Source organism: Ochlerotatus camptorhynchus, unplaced genomic scaffold, assembly GCF_037179485.1.
Source record: "Ochlerotatus camptorhynchus isolate MF236.1 unplaced genomic scaffold, CSIRO-AGI_Acam_v1.1 ptg000045l, whole genome shotgun sequence".
Classification (NCBI taxonomy): Eukaryota; Metazoa; Arthropoda; class Insecta; order Diptera; family Culicidae; genus Ochlerotatus; species Ochlerotatus camptorhynchus.
Window position 1 is genome coordinate 4,163,642 of NW_027040536.1, and position 27,169 is coordinate 4,190,810.

General features: G+C 39.2%; 1 protein-coding gene across 3 annotated transcripts in view; it reads left to right on the forward strand.

The window, feature by feature from the left end:
* Nucleotides 1-1,748: 1,748 nt before the first annotated feature.
* Nucleotides 1,749-27,169, forward strand: part of mthl1 (methuselah-like 1) — a 268,410-nt gene continuing 242,989 nt past the window's right edge. For 2 of the 3 annotated variants that reach the window (XM_065238525.1, XM_065238537.1), the window contains exons 1-2: nt 1,749-2,158; nt 18,898-20,310. In XM_065238525.1, the coding sequence (XP_065094597.1) occupies nt 19,495-20,310 (816 nt within the window). In that variant the 5' untranslated portion in view covers nt 1,749-2,158; nt 18,898-19,494. The remainder of the gene's footprint in view (nt 2,159-18,897; nt 20,311-27,169) is intronic. The other variant, XM_065238533.1, reaches the window with a different exon arrangement.

The following is a 27,169-nucleotide window of genomic DNA, read 5'->3' on the forward strand; positions in this document are numbered from 1 at the left end:
ATAACGGAATCATGAACAAAAAACCAAAGACCACTATGACTAACGTGATCGGTCTGAAGGGATATTTACATAGAAATTGTTTTAAGGTGATACGATTCAGAACCTCGGGCTCTGGTTCCACTTCGCTTTTTCCAGGAGTCCATTATCTGCTACCGGAAAACATACAATAACAAAACTGTGATGACAATTTAGTGCCTTAAATCACATTAGTGCCCGAGATCAACTCCCTAGAAAACTCGAAGTTTGTTTACTAAAATGAACCGCCCATTTTGTTATAGCAAGTTTGCTATAAGAAATGCTCCTCGCATTTATTAGCGAAATTCACATCAAAGATTGATTAATTGCGTAGGAAATCAGTTTGGCACGGCATTTGTGACCAGCATACACCTTCCGGTCTTATGAAACAGGTCAAAAACTGTCCAAATCCGCAGATAAAAAATTTTGTTTTGAATTTCCGTAAAGCAGAATAGTGAACTTTTCGTCAACATTAACGGCAAAGAACTCACCAACACTGGGAGACCGTGAGTTCCTGCCCACCTGTCTTAAAAACATCTCGATACCTGATATCATGTTCATGTATAGTAATAATTTATTAGAGTAAAAGGACTAATGAACAAGAAGACATTATTTTGATGTCCTTCTCTTAATGATAATCTTTATAAACAATGAAACTCTAGAACTCTTGAATATTAACTTTAACGTATATTCTCGTCATCTTTGAGAGCTACTTCTAGTTAGACGTCATTGGTTTAGATTCACAACAAACAATCGCGTATCGAAGAAAGACTTCTTCTTGATTTTATTTAACTGCATGCTTAATAATACTGTTACTATTTTTATTAATAACTTCTGTTTAGGCTTAGTTCACGCTGGATAATTTATTCAGACACAACATTGAACTACTTGATGTGGTGTAAGGTATTTGTCAACAAGCTTTTATTCGACTTACAGAGCTTTATTCGATAACTTTTTTGATTATTCAGCGTTTATTGGACATCAATGCTTGCTTAAATACTGATGGTATCTAAGCAAGTATGTTATTTAATCAATTGAAGACAGTCGAATTAAAGCGTCAATGTATGTGAAAATTGCACTTATTCAGTATGTTATTAGATAAAACTTCTTGTGTTGAATCAGGAAGACTGTCAATATTTTTATAAATTTTAATAAGTAAATTAATCAGATCAGAGCGAGCAGTGGAATAAAGGCGCATCTATCGATCTCAATGAGGTTTTTCCAGCACATAATTCGACAACTCGTTTTATTCAGCTATGTTTTGAGGGGTGCATCGGTTAACTTGGGACCGAAGACAGTACCAGAGCTGAGCCAAAAAGTTGAGCACGTTTCTTCGGGACCTTCTATTCTTAGAGTTACGTCTATGTTTCTACCGCTGCTTGGAAAATCATTAATATAATTAAACAAATAAACGGCTGTCTGTTTATACTCAATATCCGAGTAAGCCCGCCACTGGAAGAAAATCCTGGAACATTCTTTGACGCAATATTAACGAACTTTTATTCTTTGGGCGCACCACTGTGCCGCGCTCGAGAGTGTGTTGGTGCAGCCTGTTAAACAGCCGCCCTCGTGTAGCTACACGATTGTTTATGTTCCGTTCGGCTCCGAGTGGCTGCCTGTGGATGTGTAGTGGTGTTCGGGAATCTCGCTGGCTGCCGGTCTCCGTCCACGAACTGTCGCGCGTGGTGGCGCGTCGATGTTTTCCTGTTTGTTTCAGTTGCTCTCGCTTCGTCGTCGCGGATGTGCGTGTATGTTGCAATAGAAGAGGGGGTGCGTTTTCACTCGTGTCGATCGTCGTTTTTATTTCCACCACCGTGGATTTTGTTTGTTGACAGTTTGGCGTGTGTGACCTTTCTATGCCGGTGTTTTCGGTAGTGGTTCAGAAGAAACAATAATATCATTGTGGAATTTGCGGAATTTCTCAAGTAGTGATGTTTAGTAAAGGTGCTCGACATTGATTCGTGATCGAGAACGGTGTAAACAAAAGATCGAGTGAGTAGTGAAGAAGAAGGTAGGCAAAAAACCCAGCGTTGGAGTAGTGAAACAAAACCATCTTCTGATCGACAAAGATCGGTGATCACCTGTGTGAGTGGGAAAAAGACGGTTGATAAGTTGATAGAAAAAAAAAAAACAAGATCAAAAGGTACACAAAACAGATCAAAATCATTAGCCTTCGGAAGAAACATGAAGAAGTTAGTGTTGTGATTCTCTGTCTCCTCGTGGACCTCTTCTTGATGGTGCTGCCGGTTTTTTGCCCTGTGGTGCACAATCTGTGATCCGTTTTTTTCCCTCTTCCTTCTGTCATCACATGATGCAACCGTGTGTGCTGCTGGCTGGCTGAGACAGACCCGCGCGCGAACCGGACCCCGGACACACAGAGCCGGTCTGCTGGTCGGCCGGTCGGCGGCTGGTGGGGTGATGCAGGCAGACACTGATATTATAAAAGAAAAAAAATCTACCCATGGCGGCGGTGGTGATGATCGTCGTGTCGCCGGAGACGTAAGAGGGGGCGCGGAACGGTATTGCATTTAATTGATCAACATCCATCATTACGAAAAAATGCAGTTCGTTCGTATACGTTGCGCGCACTCTGGTTGGTTGCATTTTGTCAGAGTCTCGGTTTTTAAGAGTGACATTCGTGTGCAGTGCGCTCACAAGCTGGGGCTGACGACCTGGTTATTTTTTCTTATGTCGCGAAATGAAAAATTGAAGAAATTGAGGGTAGCCAATTGGCGCTTGATGATTAGAAATTGCAGTGCAATGTAATTCAATTCAATGTTGTCAAACCTATCGCTTCGGTTTCGGAGGTGACAAAATCCATTCTGCTGGAAAGGGGAACATTTTACAAAACGACCACAACGTACAAGAACAAGGATCTGACGAGCAAGTCTGCAGCAGTCCTCATGTTTATGAAGGTAGAAAGGAAGGGTTTCAATTTCAGCAGGTAACCATCCCTCGCTGTTGGGACGTTTGTGGGAACTGCTGTTGATCTCTTGAGGTGATAATGTTTCCAACAGTTTTGCTTTGCTGTGAAACTTAATGTCGGTGCAATAATTTGCACCAATTTGTTATACTCTTTTATTGGAGGAGTGATTTTGCGTGCATGACTATCTGCATTTTATGGTTTCGAAATTGTACCAAGCTTTGTTAGAAATCTCTCCGTTAGGAGAATTGTGAAGTTCTGGCATTTATATTGTAGCCTAAAACTGTAAGTAAAATTGTGATTTATCCGGTCACTTGTCCCATAGTTATTCCCATGTAAACATCAAAGAGCCAGTGTAGTTTCAGATTTCAGCCAAATGGGCTCAACATTTTTGGAAGATGACAGACGACTAACTGGCGAAGAAATCATTTAAAATAATGTGGTTCGCTGTAATAGAATTTTCTTAGAACAGAGTGTCGACTATCTGGAAAATCAGCGAATATCAGGGAATTCCTTTTTGGACCTGGAAAATTAGGGATTGTCAGGGAATTTTTATTCAAAGTCAGGGAAATATTTCTTTATGACAGATACAGATATTAATAAGTATGGCTGACTTCGCTAGTTTCAAACAAGTTAATTACTCGTTGTTCAACGCTTGATGTTGCGGTTTTGCAAGTGGAGCAAAAGTTACTCAAGCTGGTATAATGGGAATGTGCATCTCTTAATAGATGTTATTCCTAATTGCGTCTGACAAAATTTAACCTTCAAGTAGATTCTGCGTCTGCTCGATCCAGCTGTGTCCAACAAAAAACAATCCCTTGAGCGCATTGGAGCGCTTTTGACTAAATGCAAGAATGATTAAGAGTTAAGCTGGGCTTAGATAAGGCAAGTCATTGATCAATTCAGTTGAATTCAATTGGCTTGAAGAGTTGGGCCTGGTTCAACTTTTTTCAATTCAAATGCGTTGATCAATCTGCTGGGTCTCAAAATGTGCTCAAGGCAAAACAAATATAATGGGATTAAAAATAAGTGTTTCATATGTGAAATGCAGAGTGAGTGTAAACCGGGAAAACCGGAAAAAGCTGAAATTTGAAGTCACCGGGAAAATCCCATGAATTTAGTTGACAAATCTTGAAAAATATACCTCGTCCTCTCTTCGAAAACAATAAGATTTCAAGACCCTTGGACTGGTCTAGATCCCTCCCTCCCCTTGGCTAGTTTTTGCACCTTGCTGTTGCGTTGGTGGGCTTAATTTCATGCTTTATAGTGGAGTGTTGGAGACGGTAGGTTTATGGCCAGCCCATGCCGCGATAGAATGGCGTCATGGGCAGGCAATGAGGATTACTAAGCTTCCCCTCTCTGATGAACCACTGCATGAGAAAACCAAAGATCTAGTCCAGCAGTGATAGTATCACACTTGTTACTCCTTTGTTTGCGAGCCGCGTCGTAGAACGCTTACGTATAGGCACTGACGTTGGGTGCGATACTGGCGGATTTTGCCGCACATAACTCTTATTTTATTTATTTTTACGCAGATTTATTTAAGTTTGGAAGGCAATTATACTATTGAAATATTTCAGAAAGTGCCCAACAGTACTCCTTCTACTTGCGTGACAAGCTTTCATTGTTCTTTTCATTGAGGTATTACTCGGAACAAAGTTAAACACCATTTTTGTACATGGTATTGTAACTAACTAATGCGTGCTTCATTTTGATTTATGATAAGTGTTTGAACTATGGCTCGGGATTTCCACTGTGGCGTGCTTCTATTGTGACATATCCATACGTAATTTTGTGGGACGTTGGAGCATATACCATATATAATTTAAAAATCAGCTAAGAAACTAACTTTAAAGTGAAGCATTGTAGTCACTTGAAGGTGTCACCTGGGTCGAACTAAAATATAATAAATAGGTATAGGTCAGAATCAAAAGTACTTCAAACACGTTTAATTTTTCATTACAAGCACAAGTGCAGGTACTTAATAAAGCATGATTGATTAGGTGAATTAGAGATTTCAATTATTTATTAAATTAGATCAATGAGATATTATAATCATCAAATGAACTTAAATAAGAAACTTCAGAAAGTCTAATAACATTAAGAAGATTAACAAAAGAATTAGGATAAGGGGGGTCCGCTTAGTGAGGCAACTAACCTTTAAAGTTGTAGAATAAATGTTCCTATTTAGTCTTGAACTTCAATAAGAAAACGCAAGCAAACCAATAGCATTAACAAATTAACAAGGAGAGGAATAGTTTAGGAAATAAGTAAAAGTAGAGGTTTGTGACAATTGAAAACTTTTAATCTTTTGTAGGTATTGTTTTCCCCTGAGTTTATTGTACTCGATAACTATATTATTCTCTCAATACGCAAAATCTCTGATATATGCGGTTAAAGCATTTGAGTTAACTTATTTCTTAGTGTTCAAGTACTTGCATTTTAAACAGCAGTCAATGTTAATCTATGAACTAAACCATACGTAAAATCGATCTTTCCTTATGTGGTATTGATGCATGTTTAACTTTTCGCGGTTGTCGGAATCAACGCGCCTACGTCTGCGGAGCTTACCCAGAAGTGATTCGTAATTCGGTAGAGCATGCCAAAAGTGTTTTAAGCTGATGTAGTTAAGAATTTGTTCGGTACGATCGCGAAATTTTGAAATGATTGATACGTGCGGTAAAATAACTAAATTGAAACAAAGTTCAATAGTAAAATAAGTAGAATATCTAGGGAGGAAACCAAAATTAATCAACTTTCCAACATAGGCTTTCACATTTATTTTGGTGGCACTCTTATAGTGATAATAAGCTGTTTTTTTATCTACGACTGTCTCGCGCGGCGTTCGTAATTTGCGCGATTTTCGTATCTTACGTAATTTAGATGTTTAGTTCTAAACAGTTTTACTGACTCGAGGTCGTTCCTTAAGCGGTTTTGGTGCAGTTTAAACCTTTGGTGGCTGTCAACTTGCCAACATAGGCTATCACATTTATTTTGGTGGCACTCTTTAAATGATAATAACCCTTTTTTCTCGCTTCGGTTGTCTCGCACGGCTTTCGGAATTCGCGCGGTTTTCGTAACTTACATAATTAAGATATTTCGTTCGAAACGGATTTCACAGCATTTTTTCTATAACTATCTTGAAACAATACACACGGAATCCAGTGTTCAAGCTGCCAACATAGGCTAGTCCTTTTGCTGTATTGTCAAAGATAGATGCAAAATTTATTCCAGCTTGATACCCAATAATAAAAAAAAGACCCTTGGACTGATCTAGATTTTCAGGATAACTACAGTCACTTTTAAGAACACTTAAGAGAATTTTAGAATTTTTTCCGAAGCAAATTTGAGCTGATTTTAGAATTAACTCTAGCGATAACACCAAGGTATTTCAAAGAATATTTTTAGGTAGCTTTAGGAAAACCTCTAGGTGAGTTTTTACTAGATCTGCCAAGAGTGAAGAGGATTACAGGAATCTCGAAAAATACCAAGGAACGCGAATTTTGAGAGGAGGGCGAGGGGGACGACTCTATCTACGATGCAAAAAAGATTGTGTTTTGCTGTGGCTAGCTACGCGCACGCTGAGTAGATAGAAAGAAAATTGATGACAATTCTGAAGATTTCCTGCAAAAAATTGATGAGCGATGCAAGTAGATGCGACAAATGAAAGAAGATTGTTCGAAGATTGATTCGCTAGTGTGATATTTGTTTAACAATTTAAACTTGAGATTTAGATGTGTCGCCCCCCTCGGAGGAGGGTACAATTCCAAACTAATTATGCGAAGATCTATAAGGAAGTCCGAGTATAATTTCAAGCGCATTTCGAAAGGAATTTCTAGAGAATGTTAATGAGAATTCCATGCAATTTTCAGAAGAATTTAGAGGAGCATTCCAAGATAATTCTGAGTAAAATTTGAAGACAATTCTCGGTGGGAGAATTTTCCCTGCCAGATGGTGTTGGCAGGGAAGGGTGATTACAAGTTTTGCTCACAATAGACCCATGAGGTGAATTCTACGGAGAATTTCAAGCAAATTTAAAAAAAATTGAAGCTCCAGTGAATTCTTAGAAAGAGTTTAAAATTCGAAGATAGGATGAATTTTAAGAATTTCTGTACTATTATAAAAATAATTTCAAGGGATTTCCAGAGAGAATTTCAAATTTATTTTAGAAGAATTCTGGAAAGATTTCTGTGAAAGGAAAGACTTGAGAACAATCAAATAAAAGCCTGTAAAGTTTTGAGCAAAATTTTCATACATAAATTGTGCAGACTTCGAACCTGTCGCAAATCCAAATTCAAGATCCACCAAAGGTGCTGCTGTCTTAGAAATTACCCATTTAACCTTCGGCTTCATCGCTTACAGTTTTGTGCTTAATTAAAATACGGTTTAGGATAATTTCCAAAATTTCTGGAGAAAAATGGGAAAATTGCTGATCGAGATGTGCTGGTCACCATGAAGATGATTTGGAGATTTGGATGAATTTATGGCCCTTGGGTAGAATGCGGATCCTTCCCGTTCCTGTCTTTTTTGCATTCTATAACAGCAATTCCATAGAAAAAAGTTATAGTGGGTCTCAGAATTCCATGAAAATTGGTATAGTTCTTCCTTATCAAAAAATATTAGACTCGTATTTTTTTATTGCGCCATTAGGGTGACCATTTCCGTGTTAGGGTGGTCCAAATTTTTTTTTTTCAAAAATGTCTTTTTTTCAAAAATTTATAACTTCTGAACCTCTCGACCGATTTTTACGATTGACCCTTCAAATGAAAGATATTTTTATGTAGTTTTAAGAAAAATTATGAAACACTCAGAAATATTTGATTTTGTAGGAAAAAATATGTTACCAATGCTTTTTTTTGATTTTTACTGCGAGGGTCTTCAACAGCTTCTTATTTTAGTGTTTTTAATTGAAAGATCATTTAATTTTACATAACATATCAAAAAATAAGCGATGCCGGAGAGGTTCAGAAGTTATAAATTTTTGAAAAAAGACATTTTTGAAAAAAAATGATTTTTTGGTCCACCCTAACACGGAAATGGTCACCCTAATGGCGTAATAAAAAAAATACGAGTCTAATATTTTTTGATAAGGAAGAACTATACCAATTTTCATGAAATTCTGAGACCCACTATAACTTTTTTCTATGGAATTGCTGATAAAATGTATGGAACGCTTTATTTAATTTCAAATTGTACTGGACTACTCTTCATGGGTTAGACGTCCGTGTGGTATTTTTGAAAAAAAAATGTCCATAGAGCAATAAAATATTCTGAGGAATGTTATAGCTGATGGGGTTGGGTTGCCAAAACCGGGTAGACACTGCACCTGGATTTTTTTTAAATTACTGGAAAATCAGAGAATATCAGGGAATTTTGCTTTCTTCGTTGAGTCGACACCCTGTAGAAGCTTGTGCCATCAGCCACCAGATGGGCTAGTATTTTTGTTTTGATTTGAAAAAAGTTGATTTTGTATGCAATGATCTTTGACAGTGTGCAAAGAGTGTATCATTTTGTCGTTTTTTATGCATTTCAGTTTTGAGTAGAGTGAACGTGATAGAATCACAACATTCTAGTACATTTGGTGAACATGCTAGTACAATCCAGTAGTAGTGTTGCCATGTGGTACACTGAAAAATTGTAATAGCAGGTTCGTCACCAAGGGGCCTCCCTTAGCTCAGTCGGTAAAGGCGCAGCTACAAAGCAAGACCATGCTGGAGGTGGCTGGGTTCAATTCCCGGTCCGGTCTAGGAATTTTTCGGGTTGGAAAATTTCTCGACTTCCCTGGGCATAGAAGTATGATTGGACTTGCCACACAATTATACCAATGCAAAAATGGTAAAGGCATCGAAAGCTCTCAATTAATAACTGTGGAAGTGCATCTAGAACACTAAGTTGAGAGCACGCTATAAACTAATATGCGATATGCAATAGGCTTGAAATGCGAAGAAGAAGAAGAAGAAGAAGAACAAGAAGAAGAAAGTTCGTCACCAAAGTTTTCGAGCAGCTCCGTCTGTCACTTCGTTTGAGGTTCGAACAGAGAGATTCGAGTTTTCCTTCAATATTCTTTTCACCTCTCGGATCAGCACGTCCAATGTTGTTATCACTTATCGATTTCCTCACGACCGTCCATTTTGTTTTGCAAGTTCTCGTATTGAAAAGTCAGGATTTGCATTACGTCCATACAAAATCCGCTCGCGCACGTGTTTTTCATTCGTCGGCATCTTGAACACTTAACATGGAATGTAAACACCAATTATAGTTTTTTTTCATTAATAACTTTCATCGAAATTTTTCACTCTTACGTGTAATATTTCAAATGTTACAGTGATTTGAAGGTCCGGACACCAATGTGGATACAGACCTTAGTAAATAGTAAATAGACCGAAAAATTCCTAGACCGGACCGGGAATCGAACCCAGTCGCCTCAAGAATGGTCCTGATTTATAGCTGTGCCTTTACTGACTGAGCTAAGGAGGGCTGAGTGGTAACGTAAAGTTTGATGAACATTGGAGAAGGTCGTCAGTGGTCAGGTCAGTTGATGTGGTCGACTATTGTGATATTGGGATATTTCCCCAAAGTTTCACGTGGCCATTGCTCTAACGAAACGACGCTTTTCGTTCCCAGTTTACTCGATCCTTATGGAGATTTATGGAATTTATAGAAACTGAAAGGTTGCGTGGTGCAGTGCTGAAATTTGTCATTGTCATTGACAGACTTTCACGTGATATTGACAAAATTAACAGTCTAAATTTATAGTCACTGACAGACTTGATCCTTAAAAATACCTTCGTCAAAATTTCATTAATTTTTTCGTCAAAGACAAAGATTCACCTGGTAACAAAAAGTGCTATTCTGTGTTGGCTCCATGTAATTGTGTTGCTTAAGTCATTTAACTTCGTTACAAATTTAGTTAATAAAACAATCTACACATGTTCGTCACTGATAGCAATGTCAATGACTGTTGACATGGTTTGCCTTGACGATGACTGTTAGTGAGTGACCAAAGCAGAATTGTCAATATCATCGTGTATTGTCGATATTTTGCAGCACTCGGGTGGTGTATCAAATCCACAGAATATTACACTATTTTTCTATAAAACTAGATAGCTAATCGATCCTATTTGATCTGGAAATGTCATTCGGAAATGTCGTTAAAAATAGGCTCAAGAAATCCTTTAAATTTGTCGAACCCCTTAACGGAATCCCTTTATGAAGAGCTTTGAGTGGGTTGGTTTATTTCCTTTAAATTATTGAGTACTTGGCACTGATGAGTATTTCGCATTGATGAAGTCTGCAAGTAGTAGACGAAATACGCGAATCTGTCAAAAGATAAGCAATTATAACGGAATTTAAAGGAAATAAATCAACCCACACAAGCCTCTTCATAAAGCACAAGAATTTTTTTTTATTTTAAATTTGCATATCAGTCCGAATTAAGATCCGTTTCTGAGCATCTTGAAGTCATGATCTCAATCCGTTATCTTCACAAAATTCAAAATTTCTTCCATAAGAAATTGATGCATAACAATCCTTTACTTTATATTTATAAAAAGTGACGAAAGATTATTTTGATCGTCATTAGAACCGCTTGTCACCTGTTTTCATTGTTCCAAATATGCAATTAAATGCTGCGTAGTAGATTTTTAATAGACTGTTTTGACTTTGAAAATCCCCTAACAGGGTAAATCACATTACTTGCCCTAGCTAATCTTAATGGCAAATGTTGACATAAGGCATGATCAACTTTCAACTATTCCTTATACTAGAACACGACGTACAAGTTTCCAAATCAGGCAATATCCAATCAATTAACGGTTTCCTTTTAACAAAAAAAAAAAAACAAAACTGTATTGTTCTGTCATAAATTACCAACCCTCTACAATGTCCATAAATTGCTTCCTTTTATCACAAGAATATTTCACGGCTTCGAAACCAGAAAACCTATTAATAACCCACTCCTGCTTGTAATAAGCAGATTTCCTTGTACGGAGATTTGTAAAGGCCGATTAACTATGATGCCGCCAAAAAGCATCCGACCGTTTTAAATATGGCCCATTAAGGCACCGTTCCGGAAATCGATTTATTATGTGTCAAAGACCTAGCTCCCATGATTCCTTATAACTATTAGCATAACACCATGATCGAAAAGCGAAACGCCCAAGGTCAAGGCACCTAGCAGAAAGCAGAAAGCGACACTGTCAAGCAAGGGACGATTTACATAAATTTTCAAACGAAACATAAAACTCGTTCTATTAATTATCAAGCAAAGTTAAATTCCCATAAGCTGCTTTGGTTTAGTTTGGTGTGTGTGAATTAGTTTTGGGAAACCTCGCTCTACTCGATCCGATTACGACGACTCACAAACATGTTTTGCATTTCACACATTTTTCTACGTTCGCCTACGGTGCGAAACCAATGGCGCGCCGGTTGATTGTTGTTGTTGTTGCTGGGTTTGCTACACGAAGCAAAAGGCAAAAAACCCCCGTAGAAAGACAATCGAAAATAAAGACGAACATGACCAAAAAAACGGGAAATGGCAAAACCAGAGACAACACACAACACAGTCAGTGAAAGAGACATCTTTTCTGACTACGAAACCACGTCGTATGAGGTATAGTTAATGACGAGGTGAGGGGAAAAGTAATGATCACCATGGCGATCGTAGTACCCCCCCAATAAATAACTGTCAAAACACAACAGTTGCGTTACCCTCGTCGATCGCGATCGTGTATCCCTCAAAAACGGGCCACTTTGCCGTTTAGCGTGCCACTGCTAGCCTACCGCCCCCCTTGATCGTCTTCCTTAGGCCTAGATAGACAGACACAAGGTACGAGCCGGTCACGGTACCGGTATCAGTTGCATGCGTTGATAGAAACACATGTTTATTTTCATTCCTTCAGTTGGTTGCTACCAAAGCATTTCTCGCAGCCGTTCAAACGCATGGCCTTCTGGGCTAGCGAGCGTACGACATTTGGCGGTATATTCCTAGTATTGGGAGAAAGAGGGAGAAAGAAAGACGATCCGCCGGACTGTGTGTGACTAATTAATTGAATTATGTGCTCGAGTAAGCAACCAGCGATCACACATCGCCGTCGTCCGCCAACAAATGCTACAACCTTTCTTGCAGGCGGACGCACGCTTATAAAATATAGTGACAATAACCTTTCTGTGTGTCTTTCCGCCGCTCGAAATGGATCCAAGCAATCGATCGCGATTACTCACCACCACCACCGAGAGAGGGCGAGCTGCGAGTGTTTATTTTATAATGATCATGCTGCTAACGACACCGAACGAACCTACTTAGTGCAGCCGGATACGAAAGTGGACGTTTGTTTGGATACTCAGCAGTTGATCGAGTCAACAATGCGAGGGGATTTGTGAATATGACACTAAATCTATCTAAACTCGCCAGTAAACATTTTAGAAGGAACTGCGAGCCAGGCGGTTTGGAGTATCAGGTTATGAAATACTGAAACGTGGGCAGGAGTGATAGATAACTGTATCGAATACGTGGCATTGGAGCGAAGGAGTGATAGATAACTGTATCGAATACTTCGCATAAGACGAATTCGCAAATCCATAAATTTTCGTAAAGGTATTTTGATTTTGCTGAATATTTACAGAAACGTTCCTCATGTCCAAACATGCCATTTTGCATCTTCAGATCACTATTTTAAATCGAGCCTTAATTTTGAAAAGGGCCTATAGAAAAATTTTAAGCTTATCTTCAGAAAACTGTTACTCTAAAAATGTTCGTCCAATGGTTGTATGGAGCATCTGGATATACTTGAAAAAAAAAGTAGAAGGGTCTGTGCCTAGGGGCATGAACGGAAGCTTGACGTAGGACCGCTAGTGGACGGAACAAATGTGAACATTTAGTTCTTTTTCATCAATTGATCAATTATCAATTCAGTGCCAACATTTCAAAGGGGCGTTATTGCATTTGTAAACAATGGCTTTAGCCGTCGATTTCTCGCGAATAAAAGCTCTCTCATGAAAAATAATGACACCAGCAGGTAGGGGAATGTCTCCTCTACCAGCTTCTTCTTCTTCTTCTTCTTCTTCTTCTTCTTCTTCTTTGCATTTCAAGCTTATTGCATATCGCATATTAGCTTATTGCGTGCTCTCAACTTAGTGTTCTAGATGCACTTCCACAGTTATTAATTGAGAGCTTTCGATGCCTGTACCATTTTTGCATTGGTATAATTGTGTGGCAAGTCCAATCATACTTCTATGCCCAGGGAAGTCGAGAAATTTTCCAACCCGAAACATTCCTAGACCGGACCGGGAATTGAACCCAGCCACCTCCAGCATGGTCTTGCTTTGTAGCTGCGCCTTTACCGACTGAGCTAAGGGAGGCCTCTACCAGCTAGCATTGTAATTTTGGAGCGGTAAAATTTCATTCACGAGAAATTGACGGCTAAAGTCATTGTTTACAAAAGCAATTACGCCCCTTTGAAATGTTGGCACTGAATTACCTTAACTCTTTCCGTTTATTATTTGTAAGCGTATCAAATTTGTAGTATTTATTTCAAAGAGAAAGTTGATGAAGAGAATCCAAGGGACTGTCAACTTGAGTATTTTCGATTCATCTACCCGACTTTAAAAGGTGTATTTTGAATTTTTTGTTATTTATGAATTTTCAAGTTTTGTGCATTTTTGTATTAAAGAGTATTCAATTCACCCCTCACAGGATTTCCTTCCGAATTATATAAATGCGGCGGGGCGGAAAGTATCGTTTGTGCAGAATATGTAAAAAAAGGAGGGACTTCGAGAGATTGAACTCGTGAGAGCTCATTTTCTTACAAATTTGATTTTATTGGCTTTCTGGGGACTGAATATACACCCAAAGCGAATTATTCCCACTTCTCTCAAATTCTATATGGATTTTTAACACTTTCTACCAGCGTGTTCTGGAAAATGGTCGGACGATGAATAATCTCACCAATACATTCGGGCCTTCAATTCCACACCCTTCTATAGAGACCAGGTTGAGCCTTGATAGCTAGCTGCTTGCGGGAACTGATGACCTTGACAAATGTCCAAATAATACTCTTAACAAATTTATGGTGGTCCTGAAAAGGACCGTTTTGTAGTGATGGTTGAGTAATGCTGAGCTAAGCTCGACGAGCTACTGATTCCGATCCTAGCCTAGCGGTGGGACTTCTTCCTCCTTCTCTATGGTTGCTCATATGAGCTCTGCAGCTCGCTGCTTGCAGGCAGCCTTTCGTTGTTGTTGTTGTTGTTGTTGTTGAAAGCACTCCTGCTCCTGCTGCTGCTGCTGCTGCTACTACTGCTGCTGCTGGACTGGACACCACCACTTACGGTGATTGAATGAGCACCATTCAGTGGGATCGCATCGAGTTCGATTTTTAAGTCTGTGTTAGGGAATGCGCTGTTTTCAGACATTCAGTGATAATTTTGATCACCATTGCAACAGTTGGACATTTGTGTTAATTTTAGCAGATTGGTAGATAAATTTCCAATCGTTTGGCTTGTTTAGAATTAAAATCTATCTGCTATTGGTCGAAACCTTACCTCGAACCTGACTTTTTTTTCGTAATGCTGTGCATTTTGGTTTTTTGAAATTGCGTGGAATCTATTGGCGATGACAGCGACTCTGTAGCTCTTTACTCCTATGAAAAAAATCCATAAGAAAAAGTCAGACTGTGGGTGAAACATGGCGGATTTTGTACTATCCTTTCACACCATCGAAAGTTCCCATAAGACACTGTCTATATTTGCTGGAAGAGCAAATTTTTCAACGGTACCGTCAACGCCAATAGATCCTGTGGAGATTTATCTAGCCATGTATGTGTTGGTAGAGGGAAAAATGTAAACTTTTCGGGAGACGACGTCTTAACACTCGAAAGCAATTTTGTGAAATATGAAGTAAAACAAATCCTAGCTAGTTCTGCATGATGATTTTGTTGATTTTATTTATTTGTAAATTCGCCGGGAAATACCAGCTGGCGATTTGTTTTTTATGATAACTCCTTACTTGAAAACAGGCAAAAACTCACAAACAGGCTGATTTTTCATGGTATACAGTGTGATAATTCAATAATCAATAAATTATCTCAACATTTAGTGGCAAACCATTCATAAATTTTGGTAACAAACAAAAAATTCTATAATCCAAATTAAATTTCATATGTAAGCGCCGATTGAAACAATCTTTTTGACGTCACTACAAGGGTGATTGATTAAACGAAAGAAACGAATCGTGCGGAATGAAAGCCGAGGAAAAACTAATTGCACCAATATATTTAGGCCTACAATTCCACACCTTCTATAGGCAGGTTGAGCCTTGATAGCTAGCTGCTTGCGGGAACTGATGACCTTGACCAATGTCCAAATAATACTCTTAACAAATTTTTCGTGGCTCTGAAAAGGACCGTTTTGTAGTGATGGTTGAGTTATTCTGAGCTGGGTGTTCAACACAGATGAGGCTGTCGAGCTGTATGTCGTTTGGAGCGAAGGTGACACGCTTGGCATAGATGACCGACCCGCAGCGACTCACGAAGAGCTACTGATTCCGATCCATAGCATAGCGGTGCAGCTTCTTCCTCCTTTGATGGTTGCTTATGTGGGCTCTGCAGCTCGCTGCTTGCAGGCAGCCTTTCGTTGTTACTGGAGAACAATTTTCAACGCCACACGCCGAAAGCACTGCTACTGCTGCTACTGCTGCTACTAATTTCGACGACCGAACACCACCACACAGTGGTGTGGTCGTTGGGAGCGTGTGGTTCTGAGTATGGCGATGAGTGTGCAAAATATTACGCAGTTCCATCCGCCCTATTCGCACGCGCCTGAGGATCGGAGGCGAATGCCACTTCGACTTGTTTCGTCTACTTACTACTCTCTGACGACTGTGCTGGGGAAGCAGCATATGCATGTAGGTAATTGGTGGATTTGTTAGTTAATTCGACGCTTTTGGACAATGCTGGACATTTACCAGTTTTTCAATAGTTTCTTGTAGAAAATCAACATTCGGAAGCATTGTTATCGATGCGTAGCCATATTTCTTATCGATTGGTGATAAAATTATTGAAATTGAACCAGGGGCAGCAGAGTTATTAACGTTCAATATCTTTCTTAATTTATACATGTTCTATTTTCGGTTTTCACTAAGTGTACCCCCATATAGAAATCAAAGACGTAGTCCTACGTCAAAATGCTCTCTAAACTAATTTCCACCTTTTTTTTTATTTAAAATAAAAACTTTAGAATATTTTTTCTCACAGTTTTTTTTTTTAAATTTTTTATATGTTTAAGCCGACAATGAATGCTACCTATTGCAATATAGGTCAAGATGTGATGCTCTAATCTAATCTAATCCTAGAAAATGATTAGGTTAGATGAGTTCTAATAATTTTTCTTGTCTAATTGATGTTTACAGCATATCTGAGATATGATATAAACATCAATACGGCCAGGCCTACTGTATTTGCCGCAAAGATAATTCTTGGAAATGAATGGGAACATTTCTTGAATCTACAGGGTTGGAAGGATGCGTGGACATACCGTACCAAACGCTCCGAGTTACTATGTGTAGTTGTGTGTAATGTGTAAATATTTGTACAATATTGAAGAATCATAAAATAATGCAATGGAAGTATCTTACCGAATTTTCTCCTATGTTGGTAATGATTCTTTTGCGCTTAAAATTTTCGTTGGATGCATCCGCTCCTTGTTTATGATGGGGTTGGAGATGCAGTTCCTCGTCATTGCTCGTGGTTATGTTTAGTCCGTCGCGTCCGGACCAGATCCTTAGTCATAATCTTGACCGCATCCATCTGATTTTCTTTGGCCAGCTTTTTGATGTCGGCGATGATCGAGACGGCTAATACATAGGTGCCACAGTCGGAAGAAGTGTTAGTTTGTTTACTTAAATGAACCATGCCCATTTTGTTATGGCATGTTTGCTATAAGAAATGCGCCTCGTGTTTATTAGCGAATTTCACATCAAAGATTGATTAATTGAGTAGGAAATCAGTTTGGTACGGCATTTGTGACCAGTATACTCCTTCCGGTAGTATGAAACAAGTCAAAAACTGTTCAAATCCGCAGATAAAAATTTTTGTTTTGAATTTCTGTATAGCAAAATAGTGAACTTTTCGTGAACATTAACGGCAAAGAACTCACCAACACTGGGAGACCGTGAGTTCCCGCCCACCTGTCATAAAACCGTCTTGGGCGATGATCTTCTTTTCCTGCTGTTCCATTGTCATCTTCTCCCGATCCAAATCACGCATCGCTTTATTCAGAGCCCGCTGGTTCTTGCGCATCATCTCGTCCGGAGACATTTTCTTACCGAACAGCCGCTCCATTTTGCTGGTTGTTTTCCGGATCAAATAGTGGTAAAACTAGTTGAATAAAGCGGAGCTTCGGTGGTCTCACAAGCTAATCTTGCACAAAATTGTATTCTAATTTGTTTTTCGAATCTAACTCTACTTGTAATCTGAATACCGGTCATAAACGCACTTAGAAAATAACCTTCTTTCGGCCATAAAAAGAAAAACTATTCTTCAAAAATTTTTATCGATTTTCAAAACTGGCAAATTATCCTCAGATAAAATTTGAAAAACCGCGACGAAAACATAATAGGTATACGAGCAATTTCAAACTCCCCATTTGGAGAGGGATGGTGAGGGGTAAACATGCGATGAGCTAGTCCCTTTATTCCACTCAACCGATTCAAACCGAAAACCATACCTGACCTTTCCGTCCCGAAGTTGACCGTGTTCTACGTTTAACTAGCAAGGTCCTACATTTGAAAATGATCGTCGCGAGGTAATTTGTTTTATGATTGGTTAAGATGTGATGCTCTTTGAAAAAACTCTAGTTTTTGGAAAAGTATCCAAAACATGGTTCAATTATTTTTTCGACTTGATATATTAAAAGTACACCAAATTTACTATAAAAAAGAACTTCAGTAAAATTCTGCTAAGTCACACCGTTTTTTAATGTTGGTAGTTTTTGGCCATTTTCGAATGTATTTCACGGATCTAGTCCTTTTTCAAACTTAAGGCTCGATTTAAAATGGTGACTTCGGATAACTATCCTTCAACGAAAGGCATATCCTACTTTACGCCATGGAACTATCGCTTCATCACACTTTATCCTACCGTCGTTGCTCCCTCATCAGCCTACTAGACTAAAACAAACAACACCTTCGCTATTGGTCGAACACAGTGTGTCCTGTCGTGTCCTCTATGTTGTTTGTTCCAATATGTTTGTCCATTCGAGAAGCGCCTGCTTTGATGAAGAGCAGTTTAGTTTATTCTATCACCCATCATCGGAGCTCCGGTTCGCGTTTGTGAAAGGCTCTTTCGTCCGATCCTTCGGCAGCGAAAGCGACCTGCAAAAGGACCTGCGCATGACCACACTCCAGTGGATTCCTACAAACAGTGTGTCTCGCCGCTAGATGCTGTGATTGCAGCCGGGCGACCAAATTTTTGAACATATGCATGCAGTTGTTGTTTCGGTAGTGGGCCATATAAAATGCAATTATCAGTGCAACCGGCGGGTCTGTCCTATCACACTAGTCGATCGGTTAACACACTCCAGTCCCAGGTTGCAGACTGGTTTTCGTTCTTCCATTGTCCGTTGATGTAGTATTATCGTTGAATTACACTGGTAATCATTGTTCAATGTGGAGATTTGTTTTTGGGAACAGCTATGCATCTCCCCTCTTGTTGCTACACTACTGTCACGGAGACGCATGGTCATCGTTTGCGCTTCATCAGAATCAATTTCGAGTTTTATGACGACCAGTGTTGCTAAAGGCCAGCAGAGGAATCGAGATGAGACCGCTCTTAATTGCCGGCGGCCCCGGATAGAGAATCACCACTTGTGTTAACAACTTAGAACCACATTTTGAATAGATAATTAAAATGAGCTTTCTTCGTCTTCTTTCGTTTTTAATCGTTCATTCTTTTCTTTTTTCCTTTCAGCGAGAATTAAAGACTGAACTATTCAAACAAATCTAACGGAGACTCACCGCGTCGCATCGACTGGAATGCAATCCACGCCTGCATGGCATGTCTATAGGCAGCTGATTTATTGTGTTTAATTATCGCTGGACCTGGTGGAACGTGACGGCTCTCGTCGGGAGCTGTGACTAAGAATCACGATGCACGATTTCTGCTTGGGTCGAGACAGGGAAGAAAACAAGTGAAGAAACCGGCAAAATATTTGCGGCAAGTGCTTGTTTCCGTTTGAGGTGTTGTTTGGAGAGAGAGAGAGAAAAAAGAGCAATAGGCGTGCAATAGAAAGTAGAAAATGATCAACAAGTGCATTATAGTGAAGGGTATTCTGAAGCAGGTTGAAATCGCGCGGTAAAGAGACCGAATCAGGTGCGCGGAATAAAGCGGAAAGAAAAGAAAAAAAGTGCGTAAAGTGAATTAATGCAGTTAATGAGTGAGTGAAGAAAAGGTTGAAAAAAAATAAAATTGAGTGAAAACCACAAGCAATAGCAAGACCTTCGCAGGTTTAAGTTCGAGAAAGTCTCAGACACGGTAGCACAAGCAAAGAGAAAAAAAAGAAGCAAGATGAAAGAGAAAAGATTGCACTTGTTGGTGTCGACAATCGTTGCATCGCCAAAAATGCATGCCCTACTTTCGTTACTGGCAGTTCTGTTCGTTTTCACCGAAGCCGCTCAACGGCAACCGGTCTATATCAACAAGTGCTGTAGGGTCGGCGACTATTACGACGATGCACAGCAGCTGTGCGTGGCCGGTGGCATTCAAAAGTGGGTTCCAAAGATATTCCTCCCAGCAAAGAATCAAATCTACACCGATGTTGGCAAAGCTCCCGTTCACATGATATTCGTGGAGGACAAAAGGCCCGAGGGCTGTAAGGTTACTGCTTACACGACCGATCAGATCCTGCTCATGGGTAACGGGTCACTATTTTTGAGTCAAAAACACACGCTTATATCTTCGCCGGAGTACTGCGTGGATGAGAAAGTTGCTCTGGTGTGCGCTCGGGATAATGGAATGGATTCGCTACAGGCTCCCGAGAAAACAAGCACCGTATGGCGCTGCTGTGGGCCAAACTTTGCCTACGACCGGGCGAATCAGACATGTGTTAAATTGGACCAGTCACACGTCAGTTTCGGTGCCAAAATCGTGTCCTCTCCGCACGTGGATGTGAGCTTCCAGTTTCCCGACTGCAAGGAGCACGTGATTGCGGGATTTTTCAAACCGGATAATCTCCACGAGGACACCGGATCGGTGACGATTGATTCCGGGAAGATTTTCTCCTCGCATGAGTACTGCTTGGAGCAAGCGCTCGACGGCAAGACGGTGTATGTGTTTTCATGCTCGGAACACCTGCAGCCGGACTCGGTGCCGATTAAAAATCAGGTGAGCGTTTTACAGCATATTAAATATAAATGGTATGGTAGGGTGGGTAGATCATCTTTTCGTGGTACGTTACGGGATGTAAGATCTACCACCGAATCCTAGTCCTGACTGCTTCAAACTAGGGGAACAGGATTTTTCAGTAATCAAAGGAACACACCTTAATCCTTGTTAATTTTTATTCCTTGTTAATAGTGATAAGCCCTCGAGTTGCCTGGGCCGAAAATGTTCTTGAAACAAGGGAAAAATGAGTTAGTTAGTCTTCACCTATGTGATTCCTAATGTTCTAATCGTTGTTCCCTAGTTTGAAGTGGTTGAGACTAGGGTTCTGATGCATGGTCATTATCGATGTCATTGCTTAATTTTGTTGCTAAGGAATCCAAATTTTGGCTGACAAAGGGACGTGCCTTTGGATGGTGTTCTTACTCTTCGAAGGGGATAAATTGCGGAACCTTTCAATTAGAATTGATTCTTTGCGATGAGGGCAAGGATGATAACTGTATCAAAACCAAATACTTCATGATTTCTCAATAGTGCTGGTCCATGTCCCGAACAGAGGAAAAGTATGTCAAAAATAATGCGCATTTATACAAAGTGCTTTATGAAGGAAAGTTGTTTCATCCATCTAAAATTAATCAAATTCATCAAACCACAAGTTTTAGTTCAAAATCATTAGTAGGGGAAAACTCTATAATCGTAAATTTAGATACATTTAAGATAGTGCCATGATGTGATGAAAAACAAATCGAGAACCCTTAAGATGTTTTGCGAATTTCAGGGAAGTACAGAGACCTCCAGAGAATTTATGACTTCACAGAAGTCCAGAGAATTTCAAGGTGTTTACGGGAATTTTATTTATTTCCGAGCAGAACCGAGATCTTCAATATAACTAAGAGCTTTATGGAAGCTTCGAGAACATCAAGATAGGTCAGAGAATCAAAGGGCAGTTCAAATAATTTCTTGGAAATATTAGAAGCCTTAAAGAAGTTTCGAGAAACTCAGTGAATTTTCGAAAACATCAGCAAAGCTCCGAGAGAATTCCTGGAAATTGTATGAACATCCGGAAAACGTGAGAGTATTTTAAGGGTGTTATATCATGCAAGAACTTAAAAAAATGCGAAAATTTAGCTAAGTTGATTAGAGAACATCAACGAAGTTCCATTAATATATAAAAATAAACGAGAACTTTTAGCTCGCAGCGATATCTTCAAGAAATTCCAGAGAACTAAATTTAGATATTTTTAGATAGTTTAATGATATTCAGTGAACTTCCGAGTACTTTGAGGACGATCAGATAGCTTCAGAATAATCCCATTAACTTAAGCAAATTTGCAGCGACTTACAATTAGTTCCGTGGAATTATAGGCTATTACAATGATTGATCCTTAAACGTCAGAAGCGTCAGGGAATTATGAATATATAGGTATCTAAGAAAATTTGCTGGATTATTAAACAAATTTAGAGAACTTCAGGTAAGCATAGATAAGTTCAGGATAAAGCGAGTGCTAATAAGGGTTATAATACTCAAGGAACATTTTCGAAACTTCAAGGCAAATTAATCAAATTCAGTAAAGTTGCGGGTTCTTAAAAAATACTTATAAATTCAGGGCAGTCTAGAGAACTTTAAAGAAATTTAGTAATTTAGGTACCAGAAAAGTCTAGACTATTGAAGAAGTTTTAAATTAGTGTCGATAATTAAAGGGAAGTTTTGCGAACTTCAGAAACATCTTGAGAACTTCAGTGAAAATCATAGAACTAAATTAATTATTTCGCAATTAGCGCAATTAGCATGCTCTTAAAGACCATGGTTGAACAGTGCTTGAAAGTCTTAATAAATCTTGTAATGTTACTTGGGCGGGTGATATTAATCCGTTTTCTAATGCTTTTATACCGTTGAAAAGATTACTTCCTTAACTTTTTATTTATCTGCTGGTCACGCTACCTAGTTTTGTCGTGGTACCATCAAATCTGGATTATTATTTTTTTTACCAAGATTAGTATTCTTTCAGCAGAGTAAGTGAGTAGTACCATTGTTTGGCCCTCCCTTAGGTCAGTCGTTAAAGCAGGGCTGGTCACTTTTTAGTGACTTGGTCACTATTTTCAAGTCCGTTGCTTAAGGCAAACTATTTGGAATGAATAGCTATTGAATCTGAATTCAGACTAGGAAAAGCATGACAATTACCATTGTCGGATTGGAAGCATATTGTTGATGTAACATCTACTTAACGGAAGGCTAGCAACTCACCGACGCCCCATAGATGCTACGGACTTGGATAGTTGAGTAGGAGATGGGTCAGGATTCACTTATGCAGGCGATGCGACCATAGTAATTGTTTTATTTTGGAGGAGCTTGGGAATAAACCCACGATCTTCTACTCAGTAAGCAAAAGCGGTAGCGATGAAGCTTGCAAAGCTCCTCAATTTTAATTCCAATTCAATTTTAATTCCAAATAAAATGTAAACAAACAAAAAGGAAGGGTCTCACCCGAATGATCGAATTTACTGCTCTGTATGACTGAATTATCTATTATCGAATAACTGTTATTTCCGATAACTACAGGAAATAATAAATTTAAAATATTGACTGTAGACAAAACGTGACTACACCCAAGTAACATTGCAAGTTTTATGGAGGTTTTAAAGCATTCTACAAGTCTCAATCATGTTCTCAAGAAGCTATTCTTCAGGGTATACTAAAAAGAAAAGAAAAAAAAAACATATTACATTCCGGATTTTGTAAATTTCTCGAGATTCTCAGGCCTCAGTACCAAAAAATCCAATTTTATAACAGCTAAATGGGCTAATGGCATTCGGACTACTAGAATGAAACTCAGCCTAATGGAACACCACAAACAAAATGTGCCATCCAATGATGTCATGCAGCTGAATGACTTGCTCACATTTTAGTTTGTTTATGGGGTGTTTACATCTGTGCGGATTTACTCGCGCTAGTGTACTCGCCAACTAGCACGAATTTCAGTTGCTCCTGAAATTTCATGCTGGTAGAGGTCACTTTTTTACAACAAATGTTGAGAGTAAAGAATTTGACTTTACTTTACTAGGACTCATGTCACAGAATATTGAGTTCTTTCTTTAGTGCATTAAATAAACTTAGAAAAAATAAAGTTTTATGTCCATGATTATAAAATGTTTTCTATGTTTCAGGGCCATTTAAATTGTTCAAGGTCTGTGAACTTATACTCTATACGTCAAAATATAGAACATTATTCCAAGCTGCACAATTTGCTCAATTTGTTTGTCTAAGTCCCAGCAATAGAAAAAAAAATGGTCCAAAACTCTAAACTTAATGCCTAAACCCCTAATTTTTCGCGATCGTGATAGGACTTAACTAAAGGCATTCACTTTTTTTTATGTCCGTGATCTTTCCATCTGGGAGAATTTTTCTCGTTCCATAATAGTGAGATTGACTGCTATTTACGTCCCATAGTTATGAAATTTTGCATCAACTGTTACAGAAGATTCTATTCTTAGATGAATGGAGCAAAGTATAAATACCACCAGTCCGTAATAGCAACTATCAAGAAGAGAACTATCTTATTATTAAAATACGCATTGCTAACTTAGACATACATTGAATTATAGACTGCAGTTCTTCTCATTGATTAAAATTATCTGTTCTAAAATTGTCAAAATTTGTCGAAATCCGTGAATTTGAACATTTTTCTCTGTGCCTCAATTTTGTGATCTTATCATAAATTCTACATCTAATATCCTCTTAGTACATTGTTTGTTTAAAAAAAAATAGTGGTAGACAAAATAATGTAGAGTAAGGAAATGGAGGTTAGAATTTGACTGCTCGTGCTTATTCGTGCTTATGCTTATTCAATTCATACTTATTTTTAATTGATGGGGTCCTTAAACCATTTGTTTTATTTTTAAGAAGCATGATGGGTTTGTGAGTTTATAAAATTTCTCGAATTGGCAATCGCAATCAACGAAAGATTGGAACCATATCTTTCTGATCAATAAATGCCATTATTGGTCACTTTTTTCGTTATTTTAGTCACTGAAGTCACTACTATTAAAGGGTGTCCACGATGAAATTGCCACACACAAAATTGATTCGCAAAATTCGAGTTTTCATCCGATTGCCATCAAATTTTCAGGGATTGAGAAATAACTATTAAACTTCATTTTACCATTTTACTCGTATTTTTTTTTACAGTCCATACGCAAATGCCCGCACCTTGGCCTTAACCCCGGCCATAAGATTCTGCACAACCTGTGAATCAACCGTTTTTTGCATGTAAACCCATACTTTCTTCAGTTCCTCGACTGTCTTCACTACCTTAGGTCGTTTAAGAAGGTGCTGCTTCATAATCGCCCAGTACTTCTCGATGGGGCGGAGCTCCGGAGTGTTGGGAGGGTTGAACATTTTCGGCACGAAATTGACCTTATTGTCCGCATACCACTTCAGTACGTCCTTGGAGTAGTGGCATGAGGCCAAATCCGGCCAGAAGATTGTTGGGACGTTGTGGGCCTTCAGGAGAGGAAGCAGCCGCTTCTGGAGGCACTCTTTTATGTACACCTGTCCGTTCATCGTGTCCTGGGTCACGAAAGGTGCACTCCGCTTCCCGCACGTGCAGATGGCTTGCCAAACCAGGAATTTCTTCGCAAATTTGGACATCTTCTGAGTGCGGACATGCTCCGGAACGCTGAACTTATCCTTGGCCGTGAAAAACAGGTTGCCGGGGATCTGTTTGAAGTCGGCCTTCACATATGTTTCGTCGTCCATGATGCAGCATTCAACTTTCGTCAGCATGTTGAGGTACAACTTCCTGGCACGGGTTTTGGCGGACTTGTTCTGCTTCTCGTCGCGATTAGGGGCCTTTTGTACCTTGAACGTTCGAAGCCCAGCCTTAGTTTTGGCCTTCTGGACAAAACTTCGGCTTAGGTGCAGCTTCTTAGCCACATCCCTAACGGAGGCGTTCGGATTTCGGTTGAAGGCCCCAACTACGCGGTTGTGATTTTTGGTGTTGTACGGAATACTTTTTCCTTCACTTCTGGGCTTCCGATCGGTAGTCAACCGTTCCTCGAACCGCTTAATCACTCGCGACACCGTGGAATTCGCGATTCCCAACGTTTTAGCGATGGAACGATGCGAGAGATCCTTGTTCTCGTGATGAATGCGCAAGATTTTATCACGCACGAGCTGTTCTTTCGACTCCATTTCCGCGAGTTTTGATCACAGGACTTTAAAACTTGCTGGATGTAAATAATGCACTATGAACTAAATCCACCAAAATTTTCATTAAATTCTACCCAACGGTTAAAAAGTTAGAGCAATTTCATAGTGTGGCAATTTCATCGTGGACACCCTTTACATCACATACCCACTACCAGCCTTGGTAAAAGCGCAACTATAAAGCAAGACCATGTTGAAGGCAGCTGGGTTCGATTCCCGGTACGGTATCAATGAGGTGTATTCAGGTGAAGAGATGATCGAAAAATGGTGTTCGTGTAGTGTAAAATATATCAGTGTTTGTGACGTGACGTCAAACTATACTTTTTCATGTCAATCATTTTGGATTTTTTCGTTATCACCGATTGTTTACCTCATTTTTACTACTAATACCAACAAATACCCTATTATGCCACACCTGTATAGACACATTGGTTCGGTCTAGGAAATTTTTCGGGTTTGAAAATTTCTCGGCATCCCTGGTCATAAAGTATGCAGCATAATTCATGCAAAAATGGTACAGTCATAGAAAGTTGAGGGTCAACGTAAAGTCTCAAGGGGGACTTAATGAAGCTAAGAAGAAGGTCATGCTAATACAAAGGTACATGCCGAAATTACTCAGTGGGAAGAAATCAAAAAAAGTGGGACATGGCCATTTGCGACGAAACTATTGAGTGACGCATTTTGATGTCTTGTACAATGTTTCTTCATTTATTGAGTACTATTTGAGAGGTGAAAAACGCTTTTAAGGGGGTATTAACGGTTGTACTCCATATTCAACTTCGCCCACTTGAGAGATAAAAAATTGACGTCCTCGACAAAGTTTCTCAAAATGACTTTATCTACAATGTTTCCATAGATGTTCATTAATTTTAACAAAACAGAAAAAAGTTATTTTTTTTATCTGGGTGTAAACCCTTCTTAAACAAACATTTTCACCACTCAAATATAGTGCTAAAAAAATAAAGAAACATTCAAGAAGACTTCAAAATGCTACACTCAATAGTTTCGTCGCAAATGGCCATGTCCCATTTTTTTTGATTTCGTCCCACTGTGAGCTGGAGCAAATATTAAGATCTGCTCGGATTTTTGAAGATGAGATTTGTCGTCCCTTGACAATTTGAATTATTGCCAATTTAGAGAAAACTTAGCATTTGGTGTCAGATTATCAGCTTTAATAGCATGCTGTGGCTGTCAGTTCTTCCTTTCCTTTATTTAACGTCGGTCTCTGTTCCGCAATCTAGAGCCAATCACCGACGGACATCGATTGCCATCCATTGACGGCAATCGAATGTGCAGGAAGGCAGCTTCCACACCTGCGTAGGATATCGCACCCATTCAACAACGCACATGGGCCGGGACCAATGGCTTTACTTCCCTTCCGAAGGAAGACGTGACCAGAGATGCCTCAGAAAAATCCCACCGACCTCGGCTGGGATTGAACCCAGACCCATTGGTGGCTGTCAGTTGCGTCGAATTATTTTCCATGTAACGGCAATAGTAGGTTGGATTAAGATTCGCTGAACTTTATCCGTAAGGCTATGTTGTTATTTGAATCCTCAATGCTTAATATGTTGCATCATGGTTTTAATTTAATTACCGGCCTCATATGTAAAATCAGACAAATGATTGGCTAATGGTGATCGGATGTAGCCCGGT